The following is a 25122-nucleotide window of genomic DNA, read 5'->3' as shown; positions in this document are numbered from 1 at the left end:
GGTGCCCGTCCGTTGCTGCTAGCTGACAGTTTCGAAATATGAAAATGCGTTCGTTTAACACTTCAAAGCTCTATACGAACACTAAATTGTTTATTGCTCTTCCGCCTTAGAACTTCAACGTTTCTGAAGCTGACTCTGAAACAAGCCGTCAAATCAATTAGAATCGTAATGAGTTACGAAGTTTCTATACTAGCGTGGCCTAGTAGTTTCTATACTAGAATGGCCTTTGCAACCTAGCCTACTTCATCCAGATCATCCTCTAAATTTCCTTGGTCAGCGGTACCGATTCTAAACACTCGAAACACAGCCAGTCGAAAAGGCATATCGTCGGACAGAATAGCAGCACTGTACCAAAGAAAGCCTACGGTGGCTTTTAGGCTTAGCCGCGGAGACCCAACAGCTTCCTTGACCGCTGGCAATTACCACTAAGTAACGACAGCTCTAGCGCGTTGGACGCATGGCATCTCGGGTAACTTCAATAGGTTCAGACGCGGTAGCAGGTAGACGAGGTGTATCTAACCGCCATTCTGTAAAAGGTAAATTAACGACCGGTACAGATCCTTCCAACGAACGCCACTATCCGCCCCATAGAGGCGTCTCTTTGAAAAGCGAAGGCAGATATATACTATCTGGATAGACTCACTCGAGCTCAAGGGTGCTCATCGAAAGAAAAAAGCAAGAAGCAAGCAATAATAAAAAGCTAATAAATGCGTACAATTGTCATCTTAGCTGCAACCAATCTCGGATTCGATAAAAAATAACATACGCACACGCACATAAATACCGGTTCCCGCGATCTGTGACCGTCTTTCAGATCATACAGAAAAGCCTTGATGAGTTTCTCCTTTCTACCTAATACGCGGAAGAAAAAAAACTTCAGCGATACAATAGGATCAAATCTAATTCTCGCTCATCGTATCTATTCCTCGAAAGGGAACACGACTAAAGTTGTATACGAAAAATGGATTCGATATGAAGTCGCTCTGAATATATATATAATTAGAAAATAAGAGTCGGAATCTAATTCTTACAAGCGTTTTATTTATTTATTTATTTAATCGCTGTTGTCGCTGCTATTATCTCTGCGTTATTTATTCATGTAAACTAGACCAATTTCGCCAGTTTAACTTCTATTGATGTTAACCACAATAGAATGACTGCAAGAGAAAAGCTGTTACTCGAACGGACGAGCTCGAACTACCTCACAACTTGGCGCTTCAAAATGGAGATACAAAGGAATGGAGTTAGCTTTTGGAGAGTTTCTATGGCGATGAAACATATCACGTGGCGATCCTTCCAGAAAAATCTGTAATCGTGAAGCTGCATCATTTCTGGTCATCGATAATTATTTCTTTTAAATATATTTAATATGTTTCTCGAGAAATATATACATATATATGTTTCTCGCCTTTTTTTTTTTGCTTAATTTCGCGACATAATTTAGCTTTATCACTCGTTACCCTTCACCTATCCAACGAATACAGTGGTTTTGTCTTTCGTTCGCGCTCGATTGTTTGTTGTCTTTGGCAGCCCTATGCAAAAATAGAAACCGTCTTTATGATATTAGCTGCCTGGCCAACTGTACCCATGTTAATATCAGCTCTATCATAGATCAGAACGGGCATGTCATACCAGGCTTCAAGGTGTTTCTCTATTCTACCTTTTCATCAAGCGCCGCTGGTGCGAGGAACATAAACGAGTTCACAAAGATACAATGGCGCTGCGTTGTTTTGAGCGATTGTCACTTAACTCATCTTGATAACTATCCCTATTATTACTAGATAAATTCAACATAATTATACACGCGCGTCATGCAATTGTGTATTGTTTCGTAAGAAATCATTGCACGACATTACCGATCCAAATATTTCTAAATAATTATGCAAGACCGCACTGCTATCAGGCGCTATCGATTATCTAAATGCTACGAAACTTATCGTTTTCCCCTTAATAGTTTTCACGTAATCTCACCAAGTTCTATACGTATGCTATGCGATCATCTACGAGTAAAAAGCTTTAGATATAATCAAAGACGTTTCAGCGTTTCTTTTTTCAATAAATATAAACAATCACCAATGACATTTACTGCTGGATTACGTCTGATCATTAGAACGATTAAATAGTAGGTACGTATTGGCTATCTTTCTGGCTGCTTTGAATCAATTTTGTTCGATTTCGCCATCTACAATTTGCTCACATTGAATAGACCTAAAATTCCGGCTTTGTTAGTAGAGCATTATGACGGCGCCTTGATTGACCTTCGGATGTACGGGCACTGTGCGCGGCTTGAGCCATGGTTTTTTGTCGGCAAGGATAATGACGACAACGTTGCAGAGGTTAAGGAGAAGGCCGAGTACGACGAGCAGGAATGACCAGCCGATGGTCGCAAGTCCCGCAGAGTTCCATTGTTGTCGCCGTTCATCAGGCGACATGACATTGTGCGAGAGCTTCCATTGAAACTCTAGCGTCCAGCTTGTCAACGAGGCCAAGCAACACAGAGCTGTAAATAGAAATAAAAAAAAAAAAAGCTAGAAAAACTGTAGAGAAAAAAAAATCTAGAAAAGAAAATGTATGAGAGAAGGGAAACATTTCGATTAAAGGCATTCAAACAAAGAAGGCGTTGTTGTACATCAGTCAGCATGAGGGTAGATAATGCGCTTCGTAAGTAAGTGACTCAGCACGAAACGAAGCACCCTTGTCATTGCAGTTTAATTAGGGGTACAAGACATTATATATACGGATACAATACGGTAAAAAATTAATTAAAATGGAGGAGTTCAGTCGATTATCGAAATAAGTAATTAAAAAAAAGTTGCCCGAGTAGCTCAGCCTCATTTTCGTTTCCATCGTTACACTGCATTGAGGTGAATGAACAAATGCATTGTGTAGTATGTTGATTGATTTAAATCAACACGTTATTATATATATATATTACCATATAATGACATGGTTAAATAAATATATCTAATTTCTTAGAACACATTAGAAATGGTACCAAAAAGTATTAGCAATAAGTCCTCAAGCGTATTTAACAACAAGCTAATGCGCGCACTAAAAACGAGTCAGAGAAAGCACAGAACTTACTTAGTCGGCCGAGATTTAATAGAAAAATGAAAATATTACTTTTATCAAGCTTATATGTACACTGCAGAAGTCATAAGCCCAGGTATAGAGACACCCAGACGCGCTGAGCTGTGCTTGATTGCGAAAAAGGACCAAAAAGCTTTCTACTGCGTTGCTGTCTGTTTTTGTGTATATTTATAGAACAAACTTATGATGTATCCGTCTGTTGGTTTAGCTCAAACGTCAGTTGTTCCTATAGCAACATAAATACGGATTTCTATAGTTTTTTTACGAGCTGTCGCCAATCGTCACAAGGTGAGAGTGCCAGAAAGCGTTCCGCGAGCCCACTTACCGCGACGATGGAAAATAGCAAAGAGTAATGATTGTAACAGACCGGTCGGACGGGGCAACAGCGGAGATTGCCTCGTGATAAACGGCGCCGTAATGCTTGCTGGTAAAAGTGTCGTCAGTGAAATCGGAAATTACGTCGGCGGGCACTTAGCAACTGCATTCTACAACAAACGTACGATGGCGGAGAAGATAGGCGATGGCCGTAAAAAAACAAGAAGAATCAGCGAAGATTCCCGGCATGTCGAGTGACGAGAATCAGGGGACGTAGGACTGACGGGGAATAAGCGGCTGGCGTCATCTCCGATGCATTCCAGTAGACCTCTGACTTGAACCCCTTTCGAAGGTTGAAAATCGTCACCGTTAACCCCAGAGCGTCGCTTCCCTCTACTGAGTTTCGTCGTTCGAAAAAAGCATCACTTGTTTCCGGCGTATTTTTTTCTCTCTCTCTCTCTCTTGATCGATCGAAGGATTTATGGTCCCCTTTTCTCGTGTAAACACTCAATTTTTTTCTAAAATACGAACGACGGCTTTTCCGTAACACAGCGAACTCGCGGGAACGATAAGGCCCGATCTCCAAGCCCTATTCAACGATTTGTCCTTAATAATTGCTGAGCGACGCTTAGTTTATTGATAGTGCATCCCAGCTTACCGGAACTTTGTCGGATGATATATCAGAAACAAGAACGGATTAATCTGTAATACTTCCTCTATCAATAACATCGTGCAAGACATTCATGCATTTTCCTAATGGCCTGGACTTCGTCTTGTCGTTCATTATTAAAACATTCTGCAGTTAGTCCTCACTGCACGCAGGACTGAGATCGAAAAATTGTATTAGGAAAAATGGATTAATCTAAAGACCGAGACCCGTCAACTGAAGGATTTAGTGCGATAACAATTAATGTATACGTGCGTTCATCTTGTTCATTTGGTTAAATATATAATCTCGCGAGGGGTAACAATGCAATCTTTTCATTACATATAAACTGTGAAATTTTAAAGAAACAGACATGTTTACAATGTTTCGAGCCTTGTATGCATTATGTCGCATAATCTTGATGTGAACATCAATGGTATTAGGATACAAAATTTCAGGTGGATATCGTAATCTTTACGTAACTTCATTTGCACAGCAAGGAAGGGTCCTGCGGTGTGAATGACTGCATGTGCGCGCAGAGTCCGTTCAGTCATAATGGAAGCTTATCCTGTAGAAGTCCTGAATTTGATACGGAGTTGTCCTCATTCATCTTAGCTTTTCATATGGTTGTTGCTTTGGGTGCGCTAAACCGTGGATGCATCTATCGCAATTAGATGCATGCACAGTCTTCTAAACGACTCTTTTATCTTTCTGAATCTGTCTCAATACAAGGCTAATGCTCCGCCTCCTTTCGCATATTCGAAGCTTGCAACTCTTTTTGAACTCTAGCGGTTTGTCGCTGACTGAAGAATTCAGCGCCGACTGCCAAAATTGACCACCGAAATAGTCTTTAACGTGTACGCTCAACTTGTGAGTATATCCGGCGAAAATAAGATAAGCCAACCCACTATTGTAGTGTGTCAAGAAGCGTCAAGGTCATGGCTCGAAGCCGCACAGTCGCATATATAGTACGCCAGTAGACAGCTACCGATTGTATTCCTTGGATTCGGCCAGCGCTGCATTGACGAGCAATAGAATTACCGCGGAAAATCGGTGGAATCAATGTAACGGCCACGTACATGTGATAATGGGGGCCAGATGGTCTGTCGCTGGCGAAAGCAACCCCTTGCTTGATACCCGCCCCAACCTTGAGGCGTTTTGGAAGTAGTATATATGTCACTCTTTCAATTGCCGCTTATCGTATTGTGCTCGCAAAAAGAGGCTTGTTTATTTATCACAGGAGCCCTGCGCATGTGTCTGAGTCAAATACAAGCTTGATTTTACATGGACAGACAGCGTCAGTCGTCCACAGCGAAAACCGAAAAGCGAATACATGTGTGTATATATAGTGTAGAAATAGCAGTAAAGAAACGGCAGTGGATGGAAAGCTTGTGTATGTGGCACAGGAAAAGGCCGGATGGATGGCAAACCCTTGGACGCCTTTCAAAAAGCGGCAACAGCAAAAGCAGTAACGGTGCATAAAGTGGCCTGATGGAGTCCGCTTCGTCCGACCGCTAGCTTCTTGCCGAAATGTTCCCGTTTCCTTAGCCTTCCCTTCTCTTCCTAGCTGCTGTGCCTATCTTTCTCACGTTTTTCTTTTTTCGAATACGTGCGAACCTTGTCTCTTCAATCTCCAGCATCAACCAATCCCCTATCCCAACGGAACTAGACCGTGTCGAATTGTGCTTTTCAGGTTTCCGTTCGTTACTGACATGGGACGACCTTATACGTTTTCGAACGCATACCGCGTGGACGCTCGCTCAAAACAACTTGAAACGCACTAATGTGCCGGCCGCAATGGAGAGAGGACCAGCTAACGTTGAGCTTCAGCGGGCTTTCGTGCTGCTCGTTAGTGTTGTTTCAAATAGCTTCGTAATTGAGAGCTTTTAGCGGTGTTACCGCCATGCCAACTGAAGCGGGGGCAATTAATGCAGAAAATCGGCAGTGGAACCGGCGGTAGAAAAAGCTGGCTTTCTTCGCCTTGTCGAAGCTGCATATCCGATAGCAAAGGTGCGTTAAAACTAGAAGACCTACTTAGGGCGAGCATTAACCCTTGACAATGGTTACCTCGTAGCTTGCAATCGCAGTCAAGCGAGGAATGATAGTCGTAGAAACTGAAAGGGAAACAAGGTCTTTTTAAACGCATCGATAGATATTAGTTTGCTGGGAACGCTGGCTTCTTCTGCTATGAGCAACCATTTTCCTTTTATTAAACTATTAATTTTATCGTAACGATTATAGAACGAAAAAATTGAACCTGCTTAATTGTACAGGGTACTACGCAATAGTCCATGCGTTAAAATTCTTTGGCATTTTCCGGCTGAACGAATATAAACCATGCACGATATATCAGGAGGGTCAAGCAAATATGCTTAGAGGAGAATATCGAGCTTCTACTTCATTTTGTGTTCAACTCTAATTGGGTGACCCCTGTTGGATAAATCAGCTCGCCAAAAGTAATGAGTACAGGAGTGAAATATCTGGATAAAGTGTTAAGCGAACGCTTTAAAGGGGGCTATCTACCAGAAGCGTATAGACAGTTTCTTGTAATAGAAAGCGACGAGGATCGACGATGAGATAGACCCATGCAAAGACCTTCAGCCCACCTTAGCGTGCCGCTGTGACGTAAGATTGATATAACCTTTTGGGCTTGTTACACGGAATGGCAATGCGACGGAGGAGTTAGATAGGGAGAGATAATATAACAGGTAAGACCGGGTGAGCTAAAGTAAAGATTGAACTAATGCCAAGCTATCAGTATGCGTACGTAAGCCATTTAAAAAGGCAACATGTTGAGGTAAAACGTACTGGCCCAAGACATTCAATCCTCATATTGCTAGTTCATTGAGAACTGACATTTGCTTCAGCAGTAAAAGTATCAGAGCGACGACTAGGCACAAGCTGCTTGTGCCAGGGGCTAGAACAGATGGAGAAAGAGACAGTCGATTTTCTTTTTGTTTCATTTTCGCTCAACTCTGCAAAGGGGTTTAAGGAAGGTGCGTAACAAGTGCACACGTACACACGCACACGCGTACGCCATTAGGGGTACGGCAAAGCTAACAACAACAATAACAACAGCAACAACCAGGGAACCAGGGCCTGCAAGAATACTGAAGAGCACCGGGCCATTGCGACAATACAGAAATAGTGCGGACTTTTTTTTTTTTATACATCGCCTTAATTTTTCGTACGATATTACAAAGACTTCAGATTGATGTTCCCCAGTACAATTATCAGCGATCACAGATTTATTCAACGGCTGCCAGGACACAACAACCATTGTTTAAGTTTTTATTTAACACAAAATATCCGCAGGTTCTAAGTAAGTTGCAAGATGTGTGCGTATGCTGTTATAACAACGTAAGGGAAATTCACATTGCTTCGAATCCACACTTACTGATTTATCCATGTTCTTAAAAAATCGTCGTCTAATAGCGCTACTGCCGGTAATTGCCAAGATTGGCCTCAAATCGCCAGCGACCAGCATTTGTCGGTTTGTCTGTCATTCATTGCTTCCCTTTCGCTTTTGAAACAAAGGTGGAACAACAAATTTTTCGGAGTTGTTACGACAGGAACTAAGTTACGATGGTGCCAACGACATCTGCACCGATGTTTCGATTCCCACCACCTCGCCCGGCCGTTGCCAGGGTTATCGTTGAACGGGCGCGAGTGAACGTTCTAGGACCTTTATAGGAAGCGAGTACAGTAATGAAGTCCCTGATGCTGGCGGGCGCTGACTTCGATTTCTGACTTCGACTGTTTGATATGGCCAGAATTCCTGTCAGACTGAGAGGTGAATCTATCATGGAAAATGTGGAAAAGTTTGGTGAGAATTCGGTTGGAAGGAGAGGAATTACAGCTAATACGACAGTAATTCGTAACGCGTCGTGACGTGCTGGCTAGGTTGGAGCAGGGCCGACCTTGTAGTCCCTATCTAGCTCAAACAATTTCCTCTTCGTCCTATTTTACCCCTAGCTTCTGCCACTGCTCCTTCATTCCTCTTTCTTGGCTGGCACCAGCTTTAATCAGCGCCAGCAGAAGAGAAGCGCAGAATCGAACGGAGCAGGGCCCAGCCCCTTGCTCATTACCCGTTCAGCATGTTTTACACTCATACTGGCAGGTTTTTACAGTCGAGCTCAGAGTGCCTCCACACGATTTTTAACGATATTTATACGGCCCAGGGTTTGTGCTCCTGTGCCGACGACAGCAGCGGCAGCACTAGTTGACCAACTAATTATCGGCGGTAGGCGTTCAAATAGCCACCTGACAGTTGTGCCACAGAATCACACCATCAGCAGCAGCAGTCGCGTCTGCGAAAGCAATAGTGACTGAGATATAAAGCCACGTCACCAGGTTTTCCGCCACTCTGGTACGTATCTTACCCGATTGCCGCGTCAACATCATTGCTTCAACGATCCTCCAAAGTGTTTGCTGTCATTGTCACACAGCTGAGTGGTACTCGTTGTTGTTGTGAGGAAACAAGAGGAGGTATTCAAGGGTTCGCGACTTGTCCATATTTTAGCACCATTCGTTTCGCTATGCTTGACACAGGATATCACAATTGCCATTGACTGCTGCTGATGTATTTAACGTATAATGCAAAATTGCAGGTTAAATATTTCACGACGCGCATACATTTTTCATCTACCCAATTGCTTAACAAAATATTTCAATTAGAGGGGATGCGCATGCCTCATCGGTCGAAAGATGCCAAGGGGTACGAGTACAACGTTAAATTGATAGAGGCTTGATCATCTCTTATAGTTATTTCGAAGATTTAGCCGTTCACAACGACGAACTCCCCAAATATAACACATACCTGTGCAATATTTAAACATGCTGAACCTATAAACATTTTTTTTTATGACCCACATCCAGACTGTAAATAAAAAGTTCGAGTTCGAAAACCTAGACATTCGTGAACAAGAACTGTAAGCCGAACACCTATGGATAACATTATGCTCATGTCGATCGAGTTTTGCCACACGCTCTTCAACATCGAGTTAGGACCTTAACGAAGCCGGGTGTCCATTCCATTGCTACTGGCCAAAAGTTCAGAAATTGCTGTTTTAATTTCCATTCCTTATACCAACTCAAGCCTTTCATTGAGCTAGGTATATGCCGATCTTGAAATTTGAATGTCAATTAAATGCGCTCCCCTGCCAAAACTTTTTATTACAACTATGTCCTATGCCGTAAAAGTTTCACATACCAACATAATCCATCATATGTACGAATTTCCGAACCCAAGCCGCTTGGCGTGTTGTACAGTTCTTTTTTAATACTAATCAGAAGCCAGAAAAATAGGTACCACTGCGATTTGATTAGGTACTATTGATTAGATACATTATTGACGCTCATAATCCAAGCCAGCGGACTGTAGCGTATTACCGATCAATTACCATTTGCCTTTTTGTGTCTTGTGGACGTACCCAGTGTTGGATATTTCTCATTACTTCAGTTACGCATTTTTGAGAATCTTCTATGGGTTATGCCTTTAATGTTCGCTCGCAGTACTAACTGCCAATTTGGCTTGTTAATATACGGAAAATAATGGGGAGTTATAGAAAAATTGGGCAGCGATTTCTTCCATGACGACAACGGTTGGTCGATGCATTTTGTTTGATTTTTCGGTTAAATCGATTAATGGCGAAACTATCGTTTTTGGATACACGTTTAATGAGCTGGTTCAAAGCTTACCTTAGAAACCATCACATTGAACTGTCAACAGATGCCCTTGTGACAAATCAAAAGGTACCACTAGTCTCGTTCAATCTGATCACGTTTATGCGCTACGTTTGCGTGAAATCACGAGATACGCACGAACCGAAAATACGAATTTAATCAAAATTCTCTTTGCGATTGGTTGTGTCCGGACTTCTTAATAATATCTCAATGCGGAAGTTTTATAAATACGTCCTATTTCAATGCCTGAAGGTCAAGGACATCGTTTCACGTTTGTTAGTTATCTAACATTTGTCCCTAAAATCGACGTAACGTATTTTCTTTTAACTAAATTTATCTTTGACGTGATCGTCAACGTTGAGGGAATCAACAAGGCAAGCAACCGTTCGGCACGTCAGCCCCGATAGATTAAGAAGCCACTTGCGGACGTTTTTCGTTCAATAGTAGGTCTACGACTGACCTGCCACCTACGAGCGGAAATAGCAATTATGCGAGGGCCTAGCTAGAACAAGTATAAAGGAAATTGAAGGCTCCCCACCGTTACCACGACATAATCCGGATCTCTTTGGAAGAAACAGGGGTCGGCTGCAGGTAAACCGCAGAGTCCGAAACAACGTAAGGAGCTGGTTTGATAGATAAGTAGGTAGAGCGAAGAGCCAAGGACCAAGATTATTGAACGAACTCTGGTGGCTTTTTACTTAACAATTCATCCAACAAACCTCTCCAAATTGGGATCCTCCTCTTTACAACGATCTCTTTCTGGCCCCTGACTGCTTCTGCTGCTGGTTTTTATTATGCATGCGGAAAAGCGCATGCGTCGTATTTTTTCCTCGAACCTCGAAAATAATGGGCTAGCGTACTTTCAATGTTACCATTGTACTGCGGACAACAGCCATTGGTCTGCATTAACTGACTCTCAAAGTGCTAGATGGTTACGAATATGCATTTATGTCTCTCAACATGAAAGGAAACGGCATGCCTTATCATCACTGTATAAGGGCAATCCTTTCTTGAGCCACAGATAATTAATTATATGCTGAATATCTTGTAGAGCCCTTCGAAGGGTAGCGGTAGTAACGGGCACGATCATTCAACTGTGTTCGGCGTGAAACGAGACTGCTTGGCCTACGTGCATAGTATGTGTACTTGTAGTTTCACTGTCGTACCGATTTCCTCTATACTCTAAAACCTCGAAGAAGTATCTGGTGTAGGAAAGATTCAATGCTTTTCAAGCCGTCGAGGTGATTTTCCTACGAGCACTATAGCCGTTTTGCCTCGTGTTTTCAATATAACACGATGGAAAAAGGCTACATAAGAGCTTCGTGTATATCAAATTCCCGTCGTTACCAGTAAGTCACCGTTACTAGATCAAATGCGACGGGAGCTGAATGCAGTTACGTAGTGCAATTGTTCCATTGCTCTGTAATGCCATCGTTGTAGGATCTTCGATAATATGCTCAGACAACTCTTATCATCAGAAATTGCATCAATACGTTTCTTACGAAGACAAGACAAAGTCCACTCAGTCACTTATGGTAATAACGTTGTGGCATACGCAGCTTCGTATCGCACCCGGTTTTCTTAGATACGCCTGTAGCTAACACTTCTAGAAATATATTTTATAACAATGATTGTGAACAACGTGTTTGTCCATCGTGTATTTATCTATCAGTCAGTCAGTACGTATGACCTACATGGCATAACTGCTGCTGTTAGTGACGGAAAGGGAATGCGAGATGTAATAATGACGTTTCGAGTAATAAGGTTGCCATATTGTTTACAAGCGAGTGTGAAGTATGATGAACAGAAATTATCATTGGTCTTCAAGCGCACAAGAACAATCTCTCACGCCCAACAGTCCTTCAACCCGGCGCTTCCTGAAGATACAGCCGTAGCTGCACCGGGAGACAACAACTTGACTTGAGTTACGACATCCTTCTTTCTTGCTTGCTTGCTTAATCTGTTGCCATTGAGGTAACGGAAACAACAAGCGTGCGGGACAGCGAACCGATGATAGTTTCGTTAGCGAACACTGTTGCAGATCGTGGGTGACGCACAATGTGCGCTAGATGCTTTGTGGAGGACTGTTTTGTTGGCAGGGCTGCATAAATTGTGGGACATACTGATTGGCGCTGCTGCTATTGGTACAGGCATTGTCTTCAAGTCTTCTTCAACCCTTGTCTATTTACTGGATGTTCGCGCATAAATAGTCTAATATTAGACTTCAAGCGACAGCTACGTTGAATAGAGATGGTTATGAACAGGATATCGATGATTACGATAGAGTAATTCGTATGCGATTAAAACGAAAGCTTACGTTGTTGCGTAGCGCATGGAGGGCCAAATTTTTTTTGTTTGCCACGCTTTTCATCGACACCTAACAAGATACCGATATCCCTCATGGGAGGACGAAGATTAATAAATTTGTGTAATAACTTGCTTTCGCTTTACAGTGTCCTTATACAATGCAGACATGCTTGGTTGCTGAGGCTGGCAACCGTAAGTGAACCTCCATAAGTAACGGATATGAGAAAAACGTCAGAATATTAGTCACGCGTTTCTCAGAGTCACGAAACACTGTCTCCTGATTGGTTATGGTTCCTTGTGTAAACTACTAACGTACCTCATACTTTTACTAAGTACGTCTATTGCATTATAGCTCCAGTAGATAATGAATCTATAATCTTGAATCTGCTAGCACTGACGAAATAATGCTTCGTAGCTACAATCGGTCGTATAGTTTGTTTTCTGTGCCGAATCAATAGAAGCATAGGTGTCGCTCCCGCCTGCAGCGAAAGAGGGACGAGCCCGGCAATAGTGTGTGATGGGTAACGCAAATCTGCGTGTATTCAGCCTAGAAACCTTCTGCAAGGATGGCCTCACTAGCCTGACACAATGATTAGAACTTTGACACGAAACAGGCAGTATTCTACGCAAGACCACCAAACACTGACCAGTGTGCCAATTTCTACTTTATGATGGGATATCCAACCGCCGTATCTCGCTGATATGATAGCTATCTTCCCATCATTTCATTATGACTATTAACTATTACAAACGATGCGCCTAGTGAAATGTAGCCATTATTAAGGCGAATAGCTGGCTAAGAGAAGTGTTAAATCATGGTGTGGTTGCTCGGCAACGAATTCTCGCCGCCTATGAAGCAGACAACAAAAAGAACCGTCGGCGGTAAGAATCTGATTGCGACATCTCTGCTTCGTTTGCACCCACTACCGCGTGAACAAACAGTCGATATACACGATGATCCAGTAAGAAAAGGGTGCGTCATGCCACCAATGCTACCTTGTACGAATCAGCCCCTTGGCGCCGCTCGGCTTTTCTACATAAAGCGCCTTTCTACTTTCCACAAGTAAGATATAATACCAATCGAAAGCGCTTTCTATTTTTCCGAGAGCAGTGTGAGACCTATTGAGAGAATTAAGTTCTTCCGGGCTTGAGGCTTTGTGAGGTTAGGGGATGAATGAGAAAGCGGTTAGAAAAAAGGCTGTGAGGTGCAGTGCAAACACCTATCGATTTTTACATCTGCTTTACAGTTTGATGAGTTTACATAGATCATACTGTGACTGAAAGTCGCAAGCGTTCAAACATCGCAAGTAGAGTCTCAAACGGCCACCGAAAAAACACGACCGATTTAAGGCACTTTCAGTAGGTGAAAAGGTCAGCGGTCGTGGCATAGCGCATGTAAGGCAGTGACCTTCCGGTGAATCTCCCATTACGCTAGGTCATTCTCTGCTGCCAGCATCAGGCCCAGGCAGTAAGTTGCACATGAATCCATTCGGCCTGCTTTCGATTCAGCTCACGCCGATTGAAAACACTCGGGAGCCCCTGATTAGCCTTAAATAAGAGGCACTAGGATAAGAACATGCAAACCATACTAAATCTACAGATAGAGCTCTCCTATTTCCTACTGAGACGATAAACCCTCTTTGACTTTGTCGAACACGTTACCTGGCGGTAGCATGGGATTCAAACCCGGAATTATCGGCACCCGATTGCATCCAGCGGATAAAGACTCGCAATACTGTTATTTTGAATTCCTCCACTGAACAACCGCTAGGCATGTTGTACTGCTAACGATACCCCGTTGGCCTGATTAAAAAAAGACCGCTAACTTAAATCCACAGCTACAAAACGAAATCACTTAATTCTCCATCGATCTCAGCATTTTTAAGCTAATGCGGCTTTGGGCCTTTTGTGTGTTTGAATCAGGTTTAGTTGAATTGAAGAAAAGGCAGATGGTAAGGTTTCGTTTCAGTATGGAGCGTAGCTAAAGGATTCTGATTCATCCTGCGAACAGCTTCTATCCAATACCAGTAAGTCTGCAGGCAGTACTGGCGGATGCCTTATTCGAGATTTCGCATAAAAGCGAAGAAAGCTTTCCTCCGACCTCATACTAACAGATGCTTGTCACTTCGCCTGATATCTGCGAAGACGCTGCTCGTAAATGTCCCTTTTTCTATTTTGCACGCATGAGCTTCACCTAACAAAATTTGCCCATTTGCTTAGAGTGCCTAGAATACAGAAAGTGTTAGATGAAACGCGTCGTTGGAAAAACTGATTCATTAGAAATCTCTACATGATTCATCTTTATGGACAGTCTGATTCGTCAACCCAAGAAGACAGAAACTCAAGTTAAGGTTTTTTAGGCTCCGTAAGCTACAAACGTAATGACACTTAAGGCGAGTGGATTTTGGAAATATTCGACTGGCGTGCGTGCCTAGGTTTGTAGGTAGGACATTAACATTAGCGTACCCGATTATACTTTTGAAGCAATGTCTATGCGTGTTCAGGTGTCTATTCATTGTTTTTGAACTAATTGGAAGCTTTCAACAATGTTAATCTTAGATAGTCAGAGCTTTATGGATAAAGCTGCCTTTATCTGGCATCTTCTATTTATTATACTAATACAGGAAAACATTATCGTGAAAATACCCAAACACAAACTACCTATATTTTGTTTTTCGAGTATACATATATTTAGTAATGTTTGTATATTATTATAGTTGCGTTTCCAGAAATGTATGTAGTGATTCGTATCGGAATTATCTATATTGGGTTCGGATGTAATTTTCTTTTTTTAACCAGTATTATCAATAGAAATATTGACGCGAGGGGCTATTTTCACTTGCCCGAGTGATTTGAGTACCATTCATAGGAACTTCATTGTATATTTTATGCACTCGTATACCAACAACGGCTAATATGCCCACATGGGTATAAAGGGCTCAGTGTGGTCAAGGGTACAAACGACAAAAACTAGAATAGCTTATAGTTACCGTATATTTGAATAATTAGCTGAATAAGAAAGTGACAAAATTGAATCGTACGAATAAACGCCCAAAGCACCGACGACTGTAAGGCTTAGCAGTACAGGTTGGCGCTCTGCATGAAAAATGGACGGACAAATACAATTCGGTTTGAGACAAAGACGTTTGATATAGGCAGACAATGTTGATTATCACCATTTCGGTACCCAGGCAAACTTCCACATTGATACAATCGTGTGTAATAAAAAAGGATTACCTACGATCTACTACTGGGGTTGTAAATTTCACTGAAATTGTATATAGGAATCAATATCTACCATTCGTTGTTTATTTACCTGATAGGCCGTTCCAAGTGTATAGTCCAACAGCGCCATTGATTTTTTCGACAGGTGTCATCACCGAATTGACAACGGAAAGGACCGAGCCGATAATTGTGAAGAAAAGAGCGAACGCTATACCGACCACTGTGCAGATATACAAAGGATAGTGCATCAACTCGGGGTCAGCTCGGAAAACTTCCTTCACTGAAAACCAAATGAGGGTGAGGTTGAATTAGTAAACACGATATAATCAAATACACCCTTGTCGCCCCACAGCGCCTCTTTGTAGGTCTTTTCAAGTGCAGCCAGCGCCTTGCAAAGAAGTCGAAAACTGTTTTTTGGCCGATTCTCCAGTATTGGCAACGTCAATCAAAATATCATGCCAAACATCTAACACATGCTATTAATAAGCTACAATACTAAATGACGGTATTCAAATCAGGATTGATAATTCAAATACGTATACAGAGAAGATAAGGTACCCAGTGGCAGCATCACCTACCCAAACATTTTCAATATACAACAATACCCCGGAGAAGGCACATGCTAAGGCCTGATAGTTCGCTGAAGCACCGCTGCGATGGAGCAGTGAAATGGCCTGTATTCGCTCGTTTTCGAAGCAACGATAATGTTCTGAAGAACAGCAATGTACTTCATGTTTGTTTTAAAATTTCAGACACTTGCTAAGTTATTAGCTGGATTGGCCTGCAGGGTACAACGATAGGCGATGATCATTCGCAGCCATTTAGCTGCTAAACGGTTATTGGTGTCCGTCCACTGCCCCCTATATATAATAGATTTTATCTGCTTATCACTGTAGCGCTTACAAAGCAATCACTTCTGCGATGCTTCTATTCGAGATGTCAAAGGTGATTGTAACCTTTAATGTGGCCTTAGCAGGTCATACACAGGATGCCGGCAATGATTGTCAGTCGGTCCTGTTCGCTAACTCAAGGAGTTAGTGCCTGCGTACCGTGAGGGTAGGCGTTTATAGGTTTGGCAGTCGAATCTGACCCGAATGACATATTATGTCCCTTACTCTGCACCGCATCCATGAACGACCATAGGCAGCTGTGCTATATATATATACGTGTGTTATATGCAATTATCGGCAGCCATTGCCATTCTATAGAAACGACTTCATTTTTCCTTCTCAGCCAATAACCTTCGAGCTGATAAAATCAGCCAGCCATTAACCGTAGAAGATTAGCATCAATCTTGTGGAAGCAGAGTGGATCGTTCTGGATTTTCTTAGGATTGTATTAGTAATTAATCTTTAGACAGAGTGAATCAATTCGCTGAGAGTTCGAAGAGGCAGAAGTAGTAATCTGTTTTGCATATTTTTACAAGGAGTGTCTGAGTCTGTCTTATTTTTGAAAAAAAAAAAGCCATGCTTTTGCTATGAAATTATCAAGGTTTTGGAAATCTTTGCTCGTACCGTCGACGAAAACCTGTTTGTCAATAATCTTGTAACCGCGATTGCAACAATAACAGCAATTATTTGTAATACATCTTATGTTATTTCAGTGTTATTTTGGCCCCTAATCAAACAGCGCGTTTTTACAACCGTGTACTGACATGAACTTACTTGGGTACAGACTTGTCCATCATTATCCATAGCTTTAGTCGATATATTGCACTTGTCAGATGATATGAGATCGTTGCACTTCATATTCGACGCTTCATCCAGCCGAGCAGGTCGGAAAAGCTTAAGCCGGCGGGTTTCCCCCGCCGCAGGGAACAGAGTCAGCCGGTGGCCGTCGTTTTTGCGTCATACAACGCAACCTATACGATTTGTGTATCTACCTAATATAGAGGCTGCGGATTACAGTTCATTGAAGTGATGGCGGTAACAATAACCGTCGTTCCATTGTATCCGCTCCTGCGCCAGATAAGATTTCACAAAAGGATAAATTGTATCGGTAGTTCCTAGGTGCTAAAAACCTGTCGGGAGCCAAACATGTAGCGTGGCATGAGTTGGTATAACAACATGGCCTATGCGACATTAAATAAACTATCACAAGTCCAGATTCGTTAAATCTAGAGTTCGAGTTTAAAAAAAGCTTTCAACTGTCCTTTAAAATTAGACCAGAGGAGGTCAGACAATTTAGTTTTAACAAAGTGGTTGCTTCAGTTGATTGTACCTCACTTCAATGCGATAATGGGAGCATACACAAGTAGTACAGATGTGTTTGTTTGACTAATAGTCGAACTTATGCACGATAACACTCCCGTTATGTTTAGCATTGCGATTAAGACAAAAACTATAGCATACACGAACAGCTCGTTCATTGTTTTTGAGACACTCAGGTTCTTATCAGATAATCTTTTAAGTTTTTCGGTGGTACCGTAAAATGTGTTCACGCATTTCTATAAAAAGGTCTATTATATGTTGCAAGAACGAGTGCTAAATAAATTATTATATAAAATAACTTTACTTTGATAGATCGCACAAACCCCTGGTGGTCACCAGCGTCCGTTTCTCGTGTTAATAAAATAGTGTCGTATCGTTCGGTAGTATCAGCACATATATAAGTCAACGTAGTATCGGTGACAACAAGCAGTACACAACGTAAGCCGAAAAATGTACGCAACGCTGCGGCTTATGCCAAGAGCTAGTTATACGTGCGCTATCTGACGCCATGGCCACCTAGATCTATATGGCTGCCCATATTGCCGACTTCTGTTTAATTCTTCGTGATATTTCATTTATGTAGCATTGATTAGCGCCTCAAGCGTAGTCTCGCGTAAAGGCGAAGGCCAAAGGACGCGAGCAAAGCAAACTTTAGCCTAACTTATAGTTCACTCGAATCGAACCAGTTAGCTATTATAGCTCATATTTAGTTCGACGCGCTAACACGGCTATATATCTCATAACAATTTCGTGGTCTCTGACAGTGAACTAGATCGGTATCATATTTTTCTATAAGTGCACAGCCTATTCTCTCTGTCTCGGGTGTTGATAGAGGATCCCTCGTAAAGCATAGAGAGAATCAGATGAGATTACGTTTGCTAACCGAAGAGATTGCGTCTATCGTTTTAACTTCAGCGGATACACAGTGAGTAGAATAAGCAAACCATCGCTCACTGCGCTAATCATAAAAAGTAACCACAGCTGTGGCCAAAAAATCCCTCAGGAGGTTCCATGGAGAGAGCTAGGGCTTCTCGGTGCAGATGGACAGGAGATTTAGGCGGTCTATTTTTCTACGTATAGTCGCCCCTTTTCTATACGACCCTTCCAGAACCTCATTGAGTTGGTTCGACCCAGCCTGGCTTGGTTACGCATGCTTGGCCGCCTCAGCATCGTTCGCGCTAGAATTCGGCCCAGATTGATGAGCTGTGCACTGGTAGAGTCGGCGTGCTGACTCTTCTAATCAAGTTAAGCAGTCATATGATCAGAAAGGCCCTTATTAAGTCACTAGATCCGTCTTTGAGCCCACATATCGATGTTATCGGGCGATGCAACAGTATACGCTTACGGCCATTTTAGCCAGCTTCGACAGTGGCAACAATCTCATTACTCCTGGCTGGCCTATCATGACTATGAGGCGTGCGGTGTACTAATATGCTCCTGGATATTAAACAATGAAATAGTAATGTTAGCTAATAATATAAACGCCTGTATATTTTACGGTTTTCACGCAACAGATGCACGCTGATAATAGGTTGATAATTACTGTCTGCTCGGGAAGGTCGCATCGTACCGGAAATTAGCCTTCTTATAATGTGCTGACTTTGAGTCCCACATATGACTTGTTCAATATGGTATATATATGTAATTCATTAATAACGAAAAATGATTTTGCCATTCCGGTTTACGCTGTTCAATTTGAAATTTCCCTATATAAAAAAAAAAAAAATTAGTCGCTGCCTAATTTTCTGGTATGTTCACTATAGATTTTTCTTGTGGCGCTATTTGACGAGTTCTTTTAATTACTTTTTTTTTTTTAGTTATGCACATTACTTCTTACTACCGATCAAACGAACACGTTCTAATGCTGCTGACCACGTTATAAACAATTTGTGACGACCAAACGGTGTATCTGCAGCTACAATCGCTGTGTTTCATCACAGTGGTTACTTCCTGCTTCTTATCCGTTTTAAATAAGCTTCAAAAGCCTGTTACGAGAATATCTATTCAAACTTGGCAGATTTCGGCTTCAGCAAGGAAGAGAATTGGACTGAAAGGACGCCAATCGGCAGCGCAGATCACAATGATGCAAAACTCTATGTCCTATCACAGATTGAGTGGCATCACCAAACGCATCGTAATGGCGAATTGTTCTGCGACGTGTTGTAAGTCCATGGTTGACCAACATGAAGAAAATCCGCTCATCTTACTTCACTCGAGATGGATGAGGTGAAGTTAGCTGTTTTTATACTTCTAAATATATTCGTAAGTGTTACGTTATAACTAGAACGTTGCGTATTATTATATTATCTATGATCGTTGATTGAGCCAAATTTCAAAGTTTTCATTATTAACGTTCAATTAAACAACTTTCAATTAAAATTGAACCATTTTTTCTTATGCTATCTTTTCCTATTACCAGCCCTAATTTTAATCTTGAATAAACTGATCGGCATGGTTTATATTTATTCGGCTTTTTTAATTCTGTTTTTTAATTAACGGAACCGGAAGGGACTGCTGCGCATCATCCGCCACTTGACGAAATGTTTTCGTTTGCTCCTTGTCTACCTTCGCCCTTTGTAACTTCGAGGGATTCTTCCTTTCTCAACCTCCACATCGACACTCTTACCCTTTCTTGCTGCGCTCTTTGGCTAGGTACCTTCCCAAACTTGCTATATCGAGTTAGACCTAAGCCCCTACAACAGGAGAGCTTCCCGAATACGCCAATTTTTCCCCCTTCATATAATCAGGCTTCGTAACTTCGTATGCCCGTGCTTCTCATTTAGATAGACGCGGCTGAGCGCCTCCTACACGATACTCGCAGTGAGTCTTTCTGCATGAACAGGTTATTTCTTTATGTTGCCTTCGCTACAGACAGTCATAGACCTCATCGTAGTGGTTTCTGTAGTGATTGTACGATTATTATAACGGCGCCGATTTGCGTCTCGTCCGAGCGTATGCGCATCCATTGGTTGTATGCCACTGGATGTGTCTGAGCGGCAGAGTTTTCTTCGAGCACCAACCGCTTGTTTTGCAATGACCGCAGACAGAAAACCCGGAGCAGAGCCGATGCGGATCCGGAGCACAAGAATGTTTGCAGTATAGGAAGCGTGTATTAGGAGCATGGTGATGGCACCAAGGGCAAGTCCCTATAAGTAGTAGATATAAACGAATTGTTATGAGGGGGCTGAGAACAGCTGATCGTAACGGCGATCTGCAGTTTGACAAATATGCGCCAATATGCACCAAACGTATACATACGAAGGTCTATTTTTGTGGATGACCGACTTAAACTAATGCGAGTTTTTTTTTTTTCGCATTTCCTTCTCGGTGATCCACCGGGGTCAGCCTTTTCAGCCCCCGGAGTCCCAGCCTTTTTTGCTCAATTTATAACGAACGACAAACGATGCAGCTCTACTCTGGTTCTATGTGTGTAACTTTGGTCTACAACGAAATGTAGGAGAGTAAAAGGCCATTTCCTGTTTAATAAGAAGTGCAAAAGATGAAAGCTCATTAGAAACAACATTGTCGACGCATCTTAGGTAACCAGACACACTGGCCGACCGACCGCATAACACCATCCTTAGAGCTCCGCTGGTATGGCTACCTAAAATATTTTGCAGAGATTGCGTTCGAAAAAAACGTAATAAGGGGGTTTAAAAGACAGGACATACTTAGCTAAAGGGGCAGGTGGAAGACTCATAGGTACTGTAGGACGGGAGAGGCAGTGGGTGATATTGCTAAAAACAAATTTTCGACTATGCCAAAAATCTAGTTACGATACAGGCACGAGCTCTTGGCTAGAGCTGACTTGGTCTAATAGGCAAATAATCAGCCATGACATGCACTTGCGGCAAAGACGAAGCCACTGATGCGTGGCTAACAGCCAGCGACCCATGAACAAGCCATGTGTAAAAGAGGTAGTAGTGCATTTCGTGTTGCTCAGAATTCCCTGCATTTCTCAACGTTCGCAGTCACTGTGACCTAAATTGGCCAAGACTGGGTAATATAGGGCACTTTCAAGTACCCTAGCGCCGTCTATACCTCTTTTTTGTTCGTTTCACTGCGCTGTATCCTTACGGAAGCCTTCGTTTGCCGATTTGAAAAGACTCTGGCAGTCGGTGAATCTACAAGTTACCCGCACACGCGGTCTGTGGCCGACAGCGCCACACATAAGCTGCTAGCCCTGATGCTTCTATTGCCTCTACCGGCGCAATAACAAATCGTAATTAGTTTCCCAGGTCCCTTGATTGGCAACACACAACCAGCCAGTTTACGCTGCAACCTGTCACGGTAAGCGGATGTCCACCCATGACTACTTGATAGTCATGGATCGTCGCTAGTCTGGCTACTGCTGGCCATCGTAATGTACCAGCCCCCGCCAACTCGATTCCTTAATGTGTCCTTGGCTTTACCGCAATAGTTGTCGTCATCGTTTTTGCTGTCGCTGCTATTGATGTCACCCTTCACGTTATCATCGTCGTCGTCTGGCATAAGCCGGTTTATTCTAGCAGTTAGTCAAACTTTTCCCACGACCAGGAGCAAGAGTGTAAAACATCCTTTACACCCTGATAGCTCCTTACTGTGCCAAAGGCGTCGCGCCTTATAGCCTCAATAAATGTTTTCAAAGCTCTCCCTCCAGTGCTGTGTCGGTAAGGAAATTGGCCTTCAGACAGCGTCCGTGTCCGGCACTACAATGGCACCTGTGCCATTTACGGCATGTAGGGTCATTCATATAAAACGAAAAAATGGCTAGTCCTAGTTCTGTCTGAGTGCTACTAAGCTGAGAATAACAGAGTTGTGAGGTAGAGTAGCGATAAGCATTCAAATAACCTTTCCTTATTTTTTTTTCAAATTATTTCGCTCCATATTTCTCTATTGCAGTTTTCTGCCGTACTGTCCCCACCGTGGCCTTGTATTATTGGTGCCTTTTGTTGCCTTCTAGATTGCTTTCGTTCTGATCAAAGTGCGCCAACGAACTTCACATAGCTGTTATCACAGTCAACTCGTGTTCGGCAGACATTATTATTATTGTGACCGTTGTCATAGTACATTTACTACTGACATTACGTTCACATCACCTAGCGGACGGCGGCGGAGTCAGATTCTCGTACCAATGATATACCACGGTAGCTTGTCGTCTGCTTCAGGAAACGGGAAAAAAATTAGCTTGTTATGGCTAAAGAACTGCTTAATGTGCCGCACTTCGATTAAACAGTCCACAACGTACGATTACTTTGAGTTTGATAAGCCTCTGGTAAACGTGTTACCGGTATAGCAAGCAATTCTGCTGTATCATCGATGGTAAAAGTTTCATACACAACTAGGACAGCAGAAGGAGCAAATGACGGGACAAAGATTTTTATTTAGGCCAGTTAGACATTGGGACCCTTCTGTTCCTCGACTCGGTGCTACCTCAGATAACGCGGGCTGAATACACCACTGGGGCTTTCATGCCAGCGGAAAAAGTCTGGCACTCCTGCATTGCTCTGAGTTTTGGTAGGTTCCACGCTAGTGAAGTACGATACAAGATTTCAAAAAACGCATGAAGAGTGGGTGGGCGTCGACCCTGCCAACTAGTATTTTTTTCTGCCGGCTCCTTTGTCGGGCATCCTATCAGGATAGTACCTCTCGCTTGTTAATGTTTTATAAGCTGTCACGTACGGTTGCTAAACGAATCCATATAGTCGTACGCATGTTTATACTCGCCCTATATAGTAGCGCTAGAACGCTTGTAGTCGTTCTCTGAGATAGTTCAATGCTAAATTGGCCATCGACCGATTAAGGATACATCGCAGCTGTAGCTTTAATAATCGACACTATTTTTTTCTTTTAAGGCACCAGCCGTCTGAAGCGATTCCTGCCATCAGTGGCTACTCTGGACATACGAACTCAAAACTGCTTCGATACATTTAACTAACGCTGGTGGTGGCAGGTTTTTTTTTCGGTATAATGATTCCGTCCCGCAAAATGTCAGTTCTATTCTGTCTGTTCACCATTACGCATACTAGCGGCATTTAACAGAAGAGAGAAGCTTAAGTAATTGAAAGCAGTCTGCTACAACAGTTATTCCACTATCATGGCCTTGGTTCCCCATGCTGCTATCTGCACCTTTCCAGCAGTTCTTTCTCGGCCCTTCTTCCTATCCACGTAGTATTGGCCTCGCTTGTATGCATATTTGCCTCGAGTAGTTAGATTGTCGGATGGCCAGGTAGATAGTGCTGGTGGCGTCGTAGGCCGCCGCCGGCGTGATTCTCTGTAAAAAAATACATTGCCTCCTGGCCTCCCGTGCTGGTTTTTACTTCCTCTATGTCGCCCTATTTCATACTTGTAACGCACTAGCCAGACTTCTGCCTTTGAATGAGATAGATAGCTTGTAACGGTACAGCATCCGGTGCCCGATGCGGCATACAGGATTCGGCCGGTGAATGCAGCGGGGTGGACTGCTTTGATGTCATTGATGCTACCGAATAAGTATAACGATGATATTAGGTCGATGCTACGATGAAACGACAGAGAAGCTCGATGGTAGTATGGCCAGTAGCAGCAGTCGTCGGAACAGAATCGGCGAAGTAGGAGTGGCTACGGGCTCAGCGTGACAGCAGAAAGTGGGGATGGTTATAGATGCGTGTGTGGGCCGAAAGGACTGATGCGTCAGACGGGTAGCTTCAGGAGAACGTGTGTACAGAGGAGACGTGGTGGCGAGGCTGCCAAAGGAGCAGCGACTTGCAAGGAATAGAAGCCTTAGGAGAAGGTGTGATGGATTCACGCAAAAGGCGGCTATGATGAAGCCGTAAGACGGCGGTATTCGATTACGATCCATTCCTTGGGGGCCTCACCATGACATCAACCACGGTCTATAGCTTCGTTTGGCCGGCTGTCACAGCGCATACGCCTGATTCTACTGTCATCCCCCATGTGTTGTGTAGCTTTCAGTGTTTACGAATATCGCACAGCGGCCGGTACCCCGGCTAGCAACATATTTACTAGCCCCGCAGTCGTTTGCGCAAAACGTTCGGCTAGGACGATGCTGCCCCTGCTAGAAAAATCGCTTTCTTCAGACTCTATTCGTTTGATGATAGCGATATACATAAGAGAGAAAAAGGATAACAAAAAAAGATTATATGCGTGTTAAACAGAACGTAAACAACATCGACATCCTTTAATGGGTTTGCTTAAAGTCAAGATATCCAAGGAAGTGACGCTCTCACCCACAGAGCTAACTATTGAGAAATCGCACTCGTCTTTCAAAGTCTGTCACATTTGCTACGGAAAACAATCTAATTCAAATAATTACACACTTGGAATTAGCCTAAACAAACGAAAAAAAAAGAGCGAACGGGCGGGCAGCTGCAAAGGAACAGTGACTCCTTTCGTGACGCAATATCAAGGAATCATAACGAAGATATTGGAAACTAACCAGACCTAACTAACCACAAAACTAACCAATTAACTTGAAGTTGTCAGTGTTAAGAATGTGAAACGCCATTCTTCTGATAGTTTTACAAACCCGAAGAGTTAACAACGGCGATTAGCGGCTACCTTGCCCAATTCGTGGATCTTCCGTAGCTAAAAGTCAATCTCTAATTGACAATTATCTAAATCTAGACTAGAGAACCAGTAAAAGCTAAAATTAACAAACCTAAT

General features: G+C 42.8%; 1 protein-coding gene across 3 annotated transcripts in view; it reads right to left on the bottom strand.

Annotated features, from left to right (window-relative positions):
* Positions 1–1021: 1021 nt before the first annotated feature.
* The window catches only part of LOC111251404 (uncharacterized), a 55078-nt gene continuing 30977 nt past the window's right edge, over positions 1022–25122 (bottom strand). For all 3 annotated transcript variants that reach the window (XM_086990757.1, XM_022807955.2, XM_086990756.1), the window contains 2 exons: positions 15360–15548; positions 1022–2500 (listed from right to left, as the gene is read on the bottom strand). In XM_086990757.1, the coding sequence (XP_086846883.1) occupies positions 2226–2500; positions 15360–15548 (464 nt within the window). In that variant the 3' untranslated portion in view covers positions 1022–2225. The remainder of the gene's footprint in view (positions 2501–15359; positions 15549–25122) is intronic.

The sequence above is a fragment of the Varroa destructor genome, unplaced genomic scaffold (assembly GCF_002443255.2).
Source record: "Varroa destructor unplaced genomic scaffold, Vdes_3.0 BEIS01000005.1, whole genome shotgun sequence".
NCBI classification, from domain to species: domain Eukaryota; kingdom Metazoa; phylum Arthropoda; class Arachnida; order Mesostigmata; family Varroidae; genus Varroa; species Varroa destructor.
The sequence above is the reverse complement of the archived record's forward strand: the minus strand, read 5'-3'. Positions and strand labels throughout refer to the sequence as shown.